Genomic DNA, 16,993 nt, shown 5'->3' with positions numbered 1-16,993 from the left:
TGGTGTATGCACACTTAATGTTCACTTGAGTTATTGTCCTGGAATTGGCTTCTAGAGTTGTTTTCCACTTGCCCATCGAGTTCTTGATGAAGGCTCTTATTGCCTTGCTGGCCTTGTAGAGAGCCAGGCATTCCAGTATCCATGTGTGTGGTGTTGTGTCATAGGCTTTCTTGTAGTCAATCCAGTAGTCAACTGGAAATATATATATATTTGATATATTTGTATGACTGGGTTATAAATGATCTCTAAGAGGCAATAAAGTGCAAAATGTGCCGTGAAATTTAAAAAGTGCTTAAAGTGCTATAAGTCAAGTGATATGAGTGTAATGATGAACGCAAGAAAGTGTTTACTACAATAAAGTGCTTATCACAATAAAGAACATTTCATATTTTTCAAGTATAAGTGAAGAGTGCATACTACATACTTATGTTATATAGAATATACAAAGTGACTTGTAAAGTAAACCCTGTCTGTGTAATATATTAACCTCAAAATGAGGTCAATGCCAAATCCCTTCCACTTTTAAGCTTAAGAATATTGTTATAAAATAAAATGATCATTTTAGTGATACTAAAGAAAAAGGCATCCACAGAGTGATAAAGTATCTCCAGTTTTCCGGACATTATATACAAGACATACAAAATGTATCCCATGCTTCAAGTATTATTTACATAATATATAAAGTGTCTCCTGTGCTTCAATAATTGAAAAGGAATTATAGCAATCATGCAAGCATAGGGCTCAATTATGACGGTGAAGAACCATCACCAGCTGGTCATTTGGGCTTCCTGTTTCTCTATGTGACCTATGGGTCATGTGATTTGAATGTGGATTTTTTTTTCTGATGCGGTGAATGCTTGACAGGTATTCTTAGTTAATTACTTGTTTATTCATTTAATCAGGCGAAGGGTGTTTGGCACAATGACTTAAGAAAGGCTGGCCATATGTTGTCATGCTGTGCCTATTCCATAAAAAATGTCTGTAGTATAATGGAATCTGTGTGCATAGACTATCTTTGCATTTTGAAGTATTTTAGGGGGTTTGCCATCCCCTGACCCTGGGGAAACAGCATATTATTTGAATTAATTACCTCATAGGATATGTGAGTAGCTACTGGAAACATATTTGATAAAAATTGGATTTTGTCAAGATGGACAAATCTGGTAAAAATTACTAAATTCCAACTGCACTGCCAATTCTCATATTTACTAAAGCCAAATATGGTCAGTATTTGGTCAATCATAGTGAATTTGCATCAATCAGCCAGATGCTTCACCATAATTGAGGGACTTTAAATTAATTAATGAGGAATGGGTAGATCACTGTTCACTATGTTCATCTAAGTGGGGGCTATTAATTTTATATTGGGGGAGCTAGTATTCCCCCAGTCCCCACCTCTGGGAGGCAGTTAGGGGAGTGTTTTAGTTTATAATAGGGGGGGAACCTAATCTCCTCACTTCAGCCCCCACTCATTAGCAGTGAGGTTCCAATTATATGATACAAGGGGGCACCTAGTACCCCAGCCCCAGGCCCTTCTTATTAGTGGTGGGTCGTGGCTCCAATTATATGATACAAGGGGAGACCTAGAGTCCCCACCACATCTCCTGCCCATTGGCAGCGAGTGGGGCTCTAAGTATATACTTTGGTAGGACCTTGTGTTTCCCAAAAATAGCCCCCACTCTAAATAATAATACAAGGGGGTCACATGCTATTGTCCATCCCCTAATGGTGCGGTTAGAGGACACTGCATCCCCCCCCCCTTTTATTATTATTTAGAGCCTACACCCATCACCAATTGATGAGAGTTTGGGTGGAGGACACCAGTTTCCTCCCTTTTATTATTATATGGCCATGGATGAAGGCATGGGGTGGACTATATTCCTTACATTATTTTATATTAATAGCCCTGTACACAGCCAGATGGTTTTTGCCCCATTTAATATCAGGCCATTCGGACTTCAGTGAATAACAATGTGTGATTGTGAGAGTTTAATAATTAAGATTATAGCTATACATATATATCATTTTACTATTATAAGTAAGTAATAATAAATGTAAAGCTTAAAAAGTAATCCAGTATTGCTATATACAAAAGACAAACAGAACAAACAAAACAATATATAAATATTCCTATACTATCCCATACATGGGAGAGGACCCAGTGGAACCATAAAAGAATCCACAATGCATGGAATTATGAACTGTGTACCACTCTGGCTTGATTCCCGCAGATTGCCATGTCGCCAGCTTGAATATCCATGGGGTCTCACATTTGCAGAGCCGATTAAAGAAATATTCTCATCTAATGCTGTGTTCAAACTGTTCAGTGTTCCAGAAATAAATGTCACAGAATTTTCTTAATATGATTTCTATTAACAGGGGACTGATGGCTATATGGAACGTGCTCCTTTATACATCGTTATAAAACATTTACCAAACTTCTGACATGTTGAATCAGACATTTGTGACATGTTAAACAGAAGACAGCATACAATTTTATCACAGGTGCATTTTGATACTATTTTAAAATGTGTCTCCTAAAAAGGTCAAACAAATTGCTTGTGTTTAAAAGCACAATTCCATGAAAATAAAAATACAGTTTAAGTTAGTTGGTAATGGTTTTAGTGTGATATAAAAAAACAAAAAAACAAAAAAAAAACACACTAAGTCTTCAGTGAATACTATTCTACCAATCTACTTCCCTATACTTCTTTTACCTTTTGTGTCACTTTACCCCACTCCCTCTAGCATGTAAGCTCATTGAGCAGGACCCTCAACTCCTCTGTTCCTGTGCGTCCATTTGTCTGGTTACAATTACATGTTTGTTAGTCCACCCATTGTAAAGTGCTACGGAATTTATTGGCACTATATAAATATAATAATAATAATAATAATAAAATTATCTACTGTTATACAATTTTAACACTTTAAACCTGTTTTATATACAAATAGCTTGTTCCAATGTTCATCTAACAGCTAAAACAGAGCTAAATATTGGCTTTCTGAATATAAATTTTAAGAAGTGTTTCTACTACATGCAGGGCTAAATTAAGAGCCCATTGGGCCTGGTGCTGACAATTATGATGGGCCTAATTACAGAATTTTAGCGATCGAAAACACTAAAACAGTCATACCTCCCAAGCATCATGTATCTGGCGGAGGTGGTGCTTGAGGGAAACGCACAGGACATATCTATATGAAGACACATATCCTATGCTAAGCTCTTGCTTTCATCTTTCAAGTAATGATTTACCCCCTAACAGCAGTGTCTAGTGAAGCAGGATGTTGGTGGGCGTCAGGTGACCAAATCATGTGACCAGAACCGCCCAAAGGGGCAAACATGCCCAAAAAGCGGGAGTGTCTGCCCCATAAATTAGATGGTCAGTCTGGTGTTAATGCCTGTCAAGGTAAGGGCATACTATGCAGACAGCACCCTGAGCTTAGCATAAATGTGTCTAATGTTGCTCTTGCTCCACGCTTTGTAAGGACTGTCCCCTAGCAGTCACTTCTCCGCTCTTTTCCTTACCTTCTTACTAGCAGGTAAGAAGGTAAGGAGACAGAGAAAAGGTATGTGCAGTGAGTGCAGAAGAAAGGGAACATGCCGCAATATTAGAGAGACTGAAGTAACAAAATTGCAAAGTGCGCAAAGTCCGCTTTACCTTAACTAATGTCATTGTCAGTCAGTCTACACAAGTTTTGTTCCACTACATCCCTCTTAAGTTTCCATTTTTAAGCAAAAGCATGTGAAGAGTAGTGTATTTTTTTTTTTTTTTAAATCAGTAGGCCTATTCCATGGGCATGGGCCTGTCTCGTGTTTCAGGATTCTGCCAACCGAAGGGGAGTTTTCAAAGTTAGCAGAATCCTTAGTGGAAGTCTAGTGAGAAATGGGGAGTAGAGTGGGCAGAATGAATGAAAAAAAACAGACTTGTCTAAAATTATTCTGTTATTTCTTTTTTTTTTTTTTTTTTAAACAAACAGTGATCATAGTCCTTCCATGTTACAATGGATTGCAATAGGGGTTTTACCACCACTTATCAGCAAAAAAATATACAAGAAAATAAAGTCTAAGATAAGAGCTATTAAAGGGACACTCCAGGCACCCAGACCACTTCTGCTCATTGGAGTGGTCTGGGTGCCAACTCCCACTACTCCTATCCCTGCAAGTGTAATTATTGCAGTTTTTTATAAACTGCAATAATTACCTTGCAGGGTTAACTCCACCTCTAGTGGCTGTCTACTAGACAGCCACTAGAGGGAACTTCCTGCTTCATAGCACAGCAAACCTGTGCTAGAGCGTCGCTTGACGTCCTCACGCTGTGTGAGGACCTCCAGCGTCGCTCAAATCCCCATAGGAAAGCATTGAAATTGCATTGCCGCTCATGCGCCTTAGGTCTCCTTGGCCGGTGGGCGGGATCAGTCTCGCCCACCGGCCAACGGAAGCACAGGGAGGAGCGTTGCGGAGGAGGAGACCGCTGCCTCAGGTAAGTCACTGAAGGGGTTTTCACCCCTTCAGTAACTGGGGATTGGTGGGTGGGAGGGAGAGGATCGTTTTCCTGGCACTGGAGTTTCCCTTTAAGGTCAGCATGCAGTTTATTTGTAAAATATTTGACGTATAAATGTTGTTTTTTTGCTCACTTCAGATTGATCTGTAGCCACTTTTTGTACATTTCCAGAATACCTCTGTTTTATTAAGTTTTTTCCAAAAGTACAATGCACATTTTGTTTTAAAATCTCCTAGGCATAAAATGAAACATGGAAAACTAATAACAGTAAAATACCAAAGAATCAAAGCAAAATCAAAGTTTTGCTTTAAAGAATGGTTAATCAATCACATTGTCCACAGTGTACCATTTATATGTCCCCTAAGCTAAGAAAAGTGACTACCATTTTGCATGTTTTTGCCATTTTCTATTCAAGAGTTTGTATACGAACGTCCTCCATTTGTCTCCCGAATGAGGACCACCCCTGTACCCTATTATAACGTTCACACCAGCAACTTAAGTGCAAAACCGCAAGGGAAGTAATTAATGAATGCTTCCCCTGGGTGACTGACATTTCGTATAACCGAATGCACATAGTCGACAAAAGAATAAAGGGGCCATTTTGTCTCCCGAACATGGGCAGTGGCACTTGGTCGTTGAGTGCCTGGAACTCTTTTTGGTTAGGCACTTGCACAAACCCCAGTAAAGATTAGACAGCTGCCTGTTCTACTTCCTGACCAACTATGTGAACGACGTTCGGTAGATGTGAACTAGCAAACAGGGGGAGCATTCGTACCCTGAAATTAAGACAATCCCTAGCATGGTGTTTGCACAGGAACCCTTGAACAGAGACTGGCCGTGGCACCCATTCCCCTAGAACTGTTTTGGGCTTGCACCTCGTGTCCGGCTGGTCAAAACCTTACCTCAATGGCATTCCCATTTCACCAAACCGATCTGAGTGTTATTTGGATATGTTATACACTCAGATCGAGGCTATCCAGGGATATAACTTTTGTGGGGTTCCTAGTTATGGTGGGGGCACTTTGGGACTACTGTATATTTTGTGTAGGTTTTCTGTACCTGAGAGATGGTTAAATTATGTTTTTTTTTCTCACGCAATTATCTCTCAAGCACAAAGGATCCTGGGAATGAAACCCCATATATAACTATATTGGAGACCCATTGTAGGAGTCTGTGCATAAATGCTGTGTGTGGCCTGAAGTAAATCAGTTGACTCCCACAACTATGTTTCATCTGGTAACTGGGGGAATGGATGTCTGCTTGTTTTAATGGTTCCAGATTGGCTGAGAGAAGGAATTAGCAGAGGTAACAAGTTGGGTTACCCGTGGTCCGCTACACACGTCAGTATTGATGCCAGTAAGAACCTAGATCCTGGTCCAGATTAAACTTATGTCAATTTTGATGCGGGATGGTGCTCACATGCATACTTTTGTAGAGAAGCATAATTTTTTGGATGCAACCAGCTATGTGCCATGCCTGTCTGTATTCTGAGCTTGTGTCGATTTTTGAGGCCCTATTTCATCAATACTCTGTTTAACTTTAGAACATCTTGATTGGATATTCAATTACACTCTATTCAGACATGGATAGAATTTAGATTTTATCAAAACAATAAAACATTTAGTCACTGACAATATATTATCAGTTACAAATCCTTTAAAATCACTTTAATGAGGTTATTGCTGAATTTGGTAATTTATCAATAAATCAACCATAAATCGCAAGCCTCTGCTGTAAGACACATTCCTTAAGGCATCCTATAAATATGACTGGAGGGCAAATTATATCCAATACGTTGGCATTACACTACATACAGACCCAAGCCGAAATCTAATTAAAAATCTATCCAGTGTATGGCAGAAGGTGAAAAGGGATTTGGATAAGTGGAGGTAGCAATGACATTTCTTGAGTAGCAATATCTATTTCAGTTAAAATGACAATATTGCCCAGACTTCTCTATCTGTTAAGAATAGTACTGATCCCAATAGGAATTGCACAGATAAAATACATTCGGGACATGAAGAGTTTTTTTCAGCATGCACAAGAAACTAAACATTAAAAAGAGGTCTGAGTCATCCAAATATACAAAATAATTTAAGGAAGAGTCCTTTCCAACGCTACGAAACAGCATGCTTATATGGGATCAAACAATCCAACTGATCTTACATGCTTTAATGATGGAGATGATGGCTACAGGCTTTTGATATTGTAAGGGAAACTGAAAATATCAAATATGATTAAAAATGGGACCAAGGTCAACGGTTGAGCAGGATTCAAGTCCGGAATTTGTGTACACTCATGGAAATGCAAATAGAAATTCTGACAGAGTGGAAGGATACTAACACATCTCATGGCCTTAGTATGTTAAAGCTCATTAAAGGATTTCTTGCCACAGGGTTTTCTTGATATATGTGAAGTTGAAGCTCAGGGCATCCAAGTGGAGGTAACATTAAGTATCAGGGTAGCCCAATTAATGGCATTGTTAAACTATTGCTGTATGTAACTATGTAATTGCTTTTACATAGAGCAATTACATTATTTTGTATGATATTCTCTGGTTCTGTCAGGGCAGCAAGGCATACAATTTAAATGAATATATAAAAACTGCAGAAATGTGTAAAAAAAAAAAAAAAGGTTTTTAAAACCACACAAACCGTAGCCATCTTTTAGCAAGATAATAGTGCAAAACAAAAGTTGAAAACATAGGCTCACCAAAATAAAAAATAAAAAAACTACAAACTGGTTCAATGGACAATAATAAACCAAAGTGGAACCACTTAATACCCTTACTGTCATTTATACAGAAGTATAATTTTTAGTAAAACAAACAAAGGAAAGAGCTTGGCACATCTCCAACACTTGCTTTTTGACTCATCAATTAAGCCTTAGAATTTAGGGAACGAACAGAACAGTTGTGCCTACCCCCTACCCAAATAGACTGGGGTGTTCATTCTCAGATTGCACCTTGGCAATCAAGCTGACCATATTCTGAGTTGAGTGAATTAGTCCTTACAATATCAGAAAACAGTAACTTTTTCTTAGAATCTAGTGGCATGCTTTGAAAATCTGTTTTTCATTTCCATTATTTTAAGTTCGTAGGACCATTTACTCTCTACTCACGGTGTTTGATTTTATGCCAGAGGCAATTACTCTTGAAATCATTTTTTTTTTTTAGCCCCTTCTAAACGTGTCAGTATATTTGCATTCTTCTGTATTGAGCATTTTCTGATTGCTGCATTGGAACAAAGATAGTGCTAAGTTGTTAACATGGTGTGAAAACTTTCCACAAAATTATTATAATTAGCCTGGATGACAATTAATGCTGATGTTTATTGTTGCAGCATTCCAAGATTTTCTGATAATGTGCACTATTAAATAGAAAACCAATTTTGCATAAAGAATTGTGCTTTAGATTATTAGGACAAGATATGTGTGCATTGAATGACTAGGAATTAAATATGCATGCTCTGTTTTCTTGGATTTGGAATCTTACAAAGCATAATATTACTGTGGAATATTTGTTAATGTTTCACAATGGCCTATTTAATTGCTTCACTGTCTGTTTTATCTCTCTAAGGAGTATTGCTTTAAATCCATCATATTTCCGAAATCATATTCGACAAGCAAGTGTGTTTAGATCACTGGGAAGATATTCCGAGGCTGCAAGGTAGGGTTGATCTTATTAATCTGTATTGTACTTTTAATAAGCAGTTTTAAGTAAGTTACACAAAGGACTGTACAGAGAATACTTTCTTTATCACTTAGGTCCGATAATACTTTATAAATGTAATCTCTACTAGAAGATATAAAAGCATAAAATGCATTATGTGGAATAGAAATTATACACTTGAATATAATTACATTACACTAATTATACTGAAGTTATTTAGCTGTTGCCCATATTTATTATTTCTGTTGATTTTTTTTTTTTATATCTATACATATTTTTAATGGGTAAATAATTGACAAGTTTCCTTCTGTATTTAACTTGACCAAAAAAAAAAAAAAAATAATCACTTTCTTAACCCCTTCACTAGCAAGCTGTTTGTAGGAAAAACACCCACAGAATCCGAGTATTAAATAAATGACATTTCTCAACACGTATCATGGACTTTTTTTCTCACATACTCTTATACTGTTTAATATTCACAGTTTGTGTGTGTGTATATTTATATATCACTATGTATATTGTGTATGTTGCACAGTACTATGACATTACCCATATCATATCACCCTCACATTGAAGCCCCATTGCCAATTTGGACACACGCACAAATACATGAGCACACATACACACACTGACACACGCATATTTGCACTTTTGTGCCGGGAGGAGGGGCTGCGAGGGAGCAATGATTTTAATCATCTATACACGATTGCAGGGTATGGATGTAAAACCTGGCAATCTTGTATACACGAGGGATGACGTGAAGGGGTTCATCGTTGTTTTTTTTCTTGAATGAATCATAATGATTCAGTGTAGTTTTAATTTAAATGTAAACATTGCACAGATCACTGTACAATACAGTTGCACAAATTCATGTTATTATATTGCATTATTTAAACTTTAAAGATATTATTTGTAGACTTGTGCACAGCGTATTTTTATGGTTCAGGACCTCTTATGCTAGTCCATGTGATAGACAAAATGCCAAACATCGTCCATAGTACAAAAGAATCATAGAAACATTTGGACATGCAAAAACATGGGCACCATTAATTGTGCAGCAATGCAAAAATAAGTACAATATTGCCTAGCCTACTGGTAATAACAGTTAATTTTGCTATGCCAATTCTGAGTTGTCGAATGAGATTATTAATATATAATATAGCCCAGAAATGAAGACAATTTTTGGAAAACGTGTTTGTTTCTTACTTTGATGACTCACCACATCAGTCTTTTTTTCATTCTTTACTTAAGCTTGAGCAGCAAGAATATCAAATGACATGGACAGTGGGTAAATAAGAGAAATATATGTCCATAGGATACAACAGACATCAAACAGACATCAAACATACATAAATAGTTAAAAAATGCACAGCAAAGGAACAGTTATACATTATAGCATTAGGAAAGAAACAATAGCATTATACGTTCGCCACCCCACTGTCAAAATGCAAAAATCAGGAAGAATTAGGACAACCCACTCCCCAAGGACTTTCACTACCTTGTGGGTGAGGTCCCCATTCAGGAGTGAAAGGAAGGAAAAGTAGAGGAAGAAGAAGAAAAGGAAAGCAGAGAGGAGAAGCAAAGAAGAATAAGAAAACAAAAGGTCATCGTAGGAAACAAAGATTGACTCCCACGCATATTAGCAGCCCAGTCCCCCACCACACCAAACACCCCGATCAACCTAGAGTCACCGAGATAAGTTTCCGATGGTTCCCACACTTTTGTGAGGGCCGTCATAGTCCCCATAACTTGGGCAGTAGATGTGTCCATCAGGTACATATCTTTAAGTTTTAAGAGTTCTATATCAATGGAAAGTACGACTGAATGGAACCACGTTTGAGCTAATGCTCTTTGGACCTCTAAGGTTATTTCATTGAGCAGTTTCCATTCCATGCTAGTCCACCCCTCGAATGGTTGGGACAATAAAAAGACCCAATGATCTAGGGCTACTGGTCTATGAAAGATGTTTGTCACTAGTTCACCCACTTACCCTCAGAATGTATTTTCCAGTGGGCACTCCAACCATATATGTCCTTACATACCTCTCAACCCGCACATTCTCTAACATAGATCATTGGGGATCCTCCAACTCATCCACGTAACATTGCCTGCCCCATTCTGTTGTGGTAGAGCATAAGTGTGAGTACTACAATGGTTATAAGATCATTTTGATACAATTTAGTATCACATAGAAATCACAAGATCGTTTTTTTGTAGAATAATGAATTAAAAATTAAATTAATATCATTGTAAAGATTTAGTGCCGCAGAATGTAATACACTATATACTTTGAAATGAAATAAAACCATGGTGAAGATGATATAATAACTTCTCATTATTTCTGTTAGTTCAGGAAACCTTTGGACACGTTTACACTCTTACAATGGTATCCCGTAACGTGTTAGTTCATCAAGTATTATGTTAACTCAAGATTTGATGCTTTCTTCTATCAGTTGACCTTACTTTCTTGGTTGCTTCTGACTAACAAGTGACTCCACGGATTTTCTATTGGTTTTCGTGTTAGGGCTATAACCTAGTATAATATGATTTTTTCTGAAACCAATTTTTGTAAACAGTAGCAACATGACAAGGAGTTGTATTCTGTTTAAATATATAGGCTTCATTAACAAGGAAGAGATCATGTGCCGAAGGCTTCAGTTTGGGCTCAAGTATATCACTGATGTATTTTTTTTGCAGTACAATCAATCACACAAAATCTACCTACATCTTTTGCTGTCATACAACCCCAGATCTTAACACTAGCTGGATGTGTCATTGTAGCTGTGATGCATTCAAGCAGCAAATCTCTTCCAATTCTTCTTCTTTCATATTCTATTACTATCAAATACTGATATTCTGGTCTCGTTACTCTGTATAACTCTGTCCCATTGTTCCTCAGATCAATTAATTCTTCCTTCATTGATTGGGAGATAGAAATAGTTTTTTCCTCAAAATTCTACAATTTAAAGCAAAGACTTTGAGTCTGCGTCAAACCACATTGTGACATTCCACTTATAATTAACTCTGATTACTTTCTTCGGGCACTCAAACACAAATACAATACAATGTGCAACTTAGAAGAAAGGGTCGACTTGTTTCGACCACACAAGTTTCCTAAGTGTGAATGCTGTGGGTTTTGTTATTTGTGTGTAATTTGTTTTGTATTTTCATATTGCTGAAAATAAATCTGAAAATGAAAATAATGATTGTCAAAATAAAGTTTCATAAGTGTGCCCTTTCTACTAAGTTGTAGATAGTGTTGTATCTAGTTTAATTGCCTTATGTTTCTGCTGACTAAACCTTAGTAGTCTTTACACACTTTCTGAAATCTGCAAGCTATTTTGATTTTAGTTTTTTTGGCACTGCAGTGACCACATTTTAAGATCTAATTTTTCTGCCATCTTACTAAGTTATGCAGCCTTGTAACTTATGGAAAAAAATCTGTGACCAACAAATCAGTGAAGAACAAATCAGTGGCCAACTTGAAGGCATTCACACAACTGAATAGAAGTCCTATTATTAGCTCTACACGGAAATGAGAACTGACTCATACTAACACCTTCTTGGTACCATGCTGTGTGATAATGACACCTGCATCAGTCTCATTAGTCGGTTTTGAGTTACGGAAATCTACTTCATGTTACATAAGGCAGTTGTGTTTTCTTTTTCTGGTTATTTGGCTATAATGTTGGATAGAGTAAAAGCAATTCAACATACCTTCTGCTTGAAATTGTCTTTCTAATGATATGTCACTTTATGACATTATTAAAAAAAAAGACTAATGTTGTGAGCCATCAAAATATAAGAGAAATAAATGAGTGGGCAATTGATGACTCACTCACCCCTTCCACCCTGAGAAGAGCAAAGCTTTGCCAAACATCCAGTCTATAGCGTGAGTGACCTTCCTTCAGTGTGCAGGAAAAAAGTTCCCTATTAGCTTATACCAACCGTGTCTGCAGAGGTAGCTTGTGCAATACTCAGCCAGGCTGGGAAAAACAAAACCTCTGCAATGAAAGTCATTTAGCAGCATTACAACAACCAGCACCACCATCACATTTTAGAATTATTTAGGATTTTTTTTTTTTAATTCATGGAATGATGAGGGGCTCTACTGTTCCTGTACCTGTCCAACCTGTCTCTATCGACTACTGGCACTTTTCTCACCACCAGTGCTGACCTAGGCAGGACAAAACTCAGGCGCCCCCCTCCCACCCGCCCGCGCCACCCCCACCCAACCCTTCCCCCGCCCCGCCTTCTAAATACACACACACACATTCACTGACAGATACGCATACACTAGCTAACAGAAACACGCACACACTAACAGACACACTCACTAACAGACACTCACTAGCAGATACACACACACTCACACTAACAGACACACACACACACAGTCAGACACACACACACACTAAGACATACACACACACACTAACAGACACACTAACAGACATACACAGACACAATAACAGACATACACACACACTAACAGACAGACACACACACTGACATACACACACACACACACACACACAATAATAGACACACACTAACAGACATACACACACACACACTAACAGCCACACACACACACACTAACAGACATACACACACACACTAACAGACATCCACTAACAGACAGACACTAACAGACACACACACACACACACACACTAACAGACATACACACACACTAACAGACACACACACACACTAACATACATACACACACACTAACAGACATACACACACACACACTTACAGACATACACACACACACACTTACAGACATACACACACACACACACTAACATACATCCACTAACAGACATACACACACACACACTAACAGACATACACACACACACTAACAGACACACACTAACAGACAGACACACACTAACAGACATACACACACACACACTAACAGACATACACACACACTAACAGACATACACACACACACTAACAGACAAACACTAACAGACATACACACGCACACTAACAGACACACACTAACAGACAGACACACACTAACAGACATACACGCACGCACACACACACTAACAGACATCCACTAACAGACACACACACACTAACAGACATACACACACACACTAACAGACATACACACACACACACTAACAGACATACACACACACACTAACAGACAAACACTAACAGACACACACACACTAACAGACACACACACACACACTAACAGACATACACACACACAATAACAGACACACACTAACAGACATACACACACACACACACACACACTAACAGACATCCACTAACAGACACACACACACTAACAGACACACACACACTAACAGACATACACACACACACTAACAGACATACACACACACACACACTAACAGACATACACTAACAGACACACACACACTAACAGACATACACACACACACACACTAACAGACATACACACACACACACAATAACAGACACACACTAACAGACATACACACACACACACACACTAACAGACATACACACACACACACACAATAACAGACACACACTAACAGACATACACACACACACATACTAACAGACATACACACACACACACACACACACACTCACTTTTTTATTTTTTTTATTTAACCCCCCCAGCCTCCTTACCTTTGGGAATGCTGGGGGGGGGGGGGGTTCCCTCTCTCCCTGGTGGTCCAGTGGCTGCTGGGCGGCGCTGGCGAGGGAGCACTTCCTCTGAGCGGTCTGCTCAGCTCCCTCGCGCACCGCAGAGTGAGGCTGGGAGCCAGAATATGACGTCATATTCCGGCTCCTAGCCTCACTCTGCGGCGCGCGAGGGAGCTGAGCAGACAGCTCAGAGGAAGTGCTCCCTCGCCAGCCGCCCGCCAGCGCCGCCCAGCAGATCGCCTGCCCAGAGGGCTTGTCAGTTAGCCGCAAGGCTAACAAGGCATTTGCCCTGGGCATTTGGGGGCGGCGTTTTTTGCCGCCCCCTGGAAAATGCCACCCAAGGCAAATGCCTTGTTTGCCTCGCGGCTAATACGCCCTTGCTCACCACCCCCCTTGCTCTGCCTAACAATATTGGTAGTTGTAAAAAACATATGCTGCTCCTGAAGATGCGAGTATCAGTGGCAGTGAAAGCTGTAGCAAAACTAGCCTGTACATCTAGCATTTGGACGATAATTAATACTAATGTAAATATTGCTGATGTTGGTGATGTTGATGGTGGTGGTATTGGTGGCAGAGGTGGTGGAAGTGCTGGTGTTGGTGATGGTAACATTGTTAGTGGTTGAGGTATTTGTGCTTATCGTAGAAGGCACAGCTGATATCACAAATGTTTCTCTTGGATTATTCAATTCAAAAACATATTGAGTTGGACAAGGTGGAGAAGATGCAGGAGGTGAGTGCAAACTACCTACTGGAGAATATAATGGGCTGCTGCCTGAAATCTCCCAGCTGTTCTGTTCTAATTCCACTGGCTCATAATACTGGTAGTCTTAATCTCCTGGTTTAGAGGTAAAAGTGTTATGTCTGCAGTGATCAGGGAATTATCATCATCAGATTCATCCCCACCACCAAGACCAGACATTGGGGACACCACTTTGGCACTCTGCTCTACCTCTTCAGTAAAGAGTGGCTCTGATGGTGCTCACAAAGTTCTGCTCAGTTCCCTCTTAGTTACTTATTGTGGGGGAAAGCTACAAGAAGGTAAAACAGTGGAACTAGCTGTGGTAGAAGGAACTGCAATGCCAGGGGGCCGGTGTCTTCTTTGTAGCAGATTCTTCTGCTATTGTAGATTTTGACTCACCAAATACAGCTAAAAATGGCTGACAAAAACAATTGCCTCATGGGTGATGCATCTGACATAATGGACATTATAATCCCATTGCCCTAATACTGATAGTGTTACTATAACAGTGTTAGTGACAAGGCTGAGGAAGAGGTGTTAAGACTGAGGGACACTGGCACTACTACTACTACCTTCCCTTAAATTTAGTCTTTGAATTAGTATGTGACATTTATGAAGGTGGGTTTGTTTTCATTATTAAAATATATTGGAATATGAATTTGTATGGTGTATAGTAACACAACATTAGCAAGCTGTAACGTTAACAAAAAAAAGCTGTCAAAATCTAAATCAGTGAATCAAACTTAAAGTAAGTGTCAGTGGCAGTAACTAGTAATAACCAGGATCAATTAAGCTATTAAACTAGATATATCTATCTCCAAGTCAAAGTTTATGTAAGTGGCACAGGTTGAAATAAGGCAGTAACAACAATAACTTAAAGGGATTCTCTAGTCGTTTTCCTGGCACTGTAGAATCCTGGAGTGCCCCCCTCCCTCTCGCCCCGCGTCCGACGTCGCTGAAGGAGATAAAACCCTTTCAGTCACTTACCTGAATTAATGCTCCTCCCATCAGCCTTGCTCTCCATTAGAATCCTATTGGGATTCCGGCGACACTGGAGGTCCTCATGCATAGACGACCAAAAGAACCTGGTAGACAGCCAGTAGAGGAGTACTTAACCCTGCAAGGTAATTATTGCAGTTCATAAAAACTGTAATAGTTACACTTGCAGAGTTATGGGTGATGGGAGTTGGCACCCAGACCACTTCAATGGGCTGAAGTGGTCAGGGTGCCTACTGTGTCCCTTCAAGCCTAAGCAGTTTCACACTAGGATCAATGACACAGACTACCTCCCATTTCCACACAGGCACAGCAATGGTAAAACTCCCAATATCACTGCTGTCTCCATCAATAGCTACAATCAAGGTGCCTGAAACAATCCTGCTTGGAAGTGTATAGATTTTTGACTGCTCCTCCTATTTTTCCACTCTGTTAGTTCTCACTTTTTATTATTAATTATAATTATTATAATTATTGGCATTTATACAGCAAATGCAATAATTATAAGTTTTTAAAGAACTGCTAGGATGATGAGGATGCTGCTCGAATGAGCTTACAATCTAGAAGTGAGGTATAAAAACACAAAATAAAGGGTATAAATACATTACATCTATGTATTTTTGTGGCAAAACTAGCCACTGTTTCATCTAAAAGACTGGGGTCATTCGTTTAACTTTTCATGCAAAGACCATAGACTTGGGATACATTGTTCATAAGATTGGGATACATTGTTCATGAAAATGAATTAAAAAATGCCAAATGGGAGACCACACAAGGGAGTCGTGTGTCTCCAATTAACCACTGGCAACATTGTATAAACCGCAAAACTCTATTGATTTAATGGGTGGCCGCCATTCGTATAACTGAACACGTGACGGCGGCCATCTTTGCTCACGAAGGCCCAGCGGTGTTTGGTCATCGAGTGCATGGAACCAAAATCGACTACTCGACCTCGCGAACACCGCTGGACTTCCATGCCATTCATATGAACAGATCCTTTGGTCGAAAGAGAGTGGCATTCGGTGAAATCAACCCCACAAACTGCTTATGCCACACTAGCCAGTAAATTTGTATATTTGTTCATTGGTTTGTTCCCAGGAACTCCCGAAAGAAGACCGGTAAAAGTAGCCAAATACCTGGAACTATTTTGGGGCTCGCCTTGTGGCTGACCGGTCCATAACTTCATTCGAATGGCTTGTCTATTCTAACAAACGAATCTGAGTGAAATTTCGCTAGATTGTGCGCTCAGATCCCAGCCATTCAATGAAGCCTCGGGAAGTTCAGATGTATAGTTTTTAAGTTATGTATTTTTATGCTATATTGTATACTTTTCTGTACGGAGAGATAATATAATTAAAGGTGTACTCTTATGCAATTATCTCTCCAGTACAGAAAAGTATGATGGGAGAT

General features: G+C 39.1%; 1 protein-coding gene across 1 annotated transcript in view; it reads left to right on the top strand.

Annotated features, from left to right (window-relative positions):
- Positions 1-16,993, top strand: part of SPATA16 (spermatogenesis associated 16) — a 416,620-nt gene that overhangs the window by 80,632 nt on the left and 318,995 nt on the right. The window contains exon 3 of the mRNA XM_063441689.1: positions 8,080-8,169. Within this exon, the coding sequence (XP_063297759.1) occupies positions 8,080-8,169 (90 nt within the window). The remainder of the gene's footprint in view (positions 1-8,079; positions 8,170-16,993) is intronic.

This window comes from Pelobates fuscus, chromosome 2 (genome assembly GCF_036172605.1).
Source record: "Pelobates fuscus isolate aPelFus1 chromosome 2, aPelFus1.pri, whole genome shotgun sequence".
Taxonomy (NCBI): domain Eukaryota; kingdom Metazoa; phylum Chordata; class Amphibia; order Anura; family Pelobatidae; genus Pelobates; species Pelobates fuscus.
This window is presented reverse-complemented; position numbering and strand designations above follow the sequence as displayed.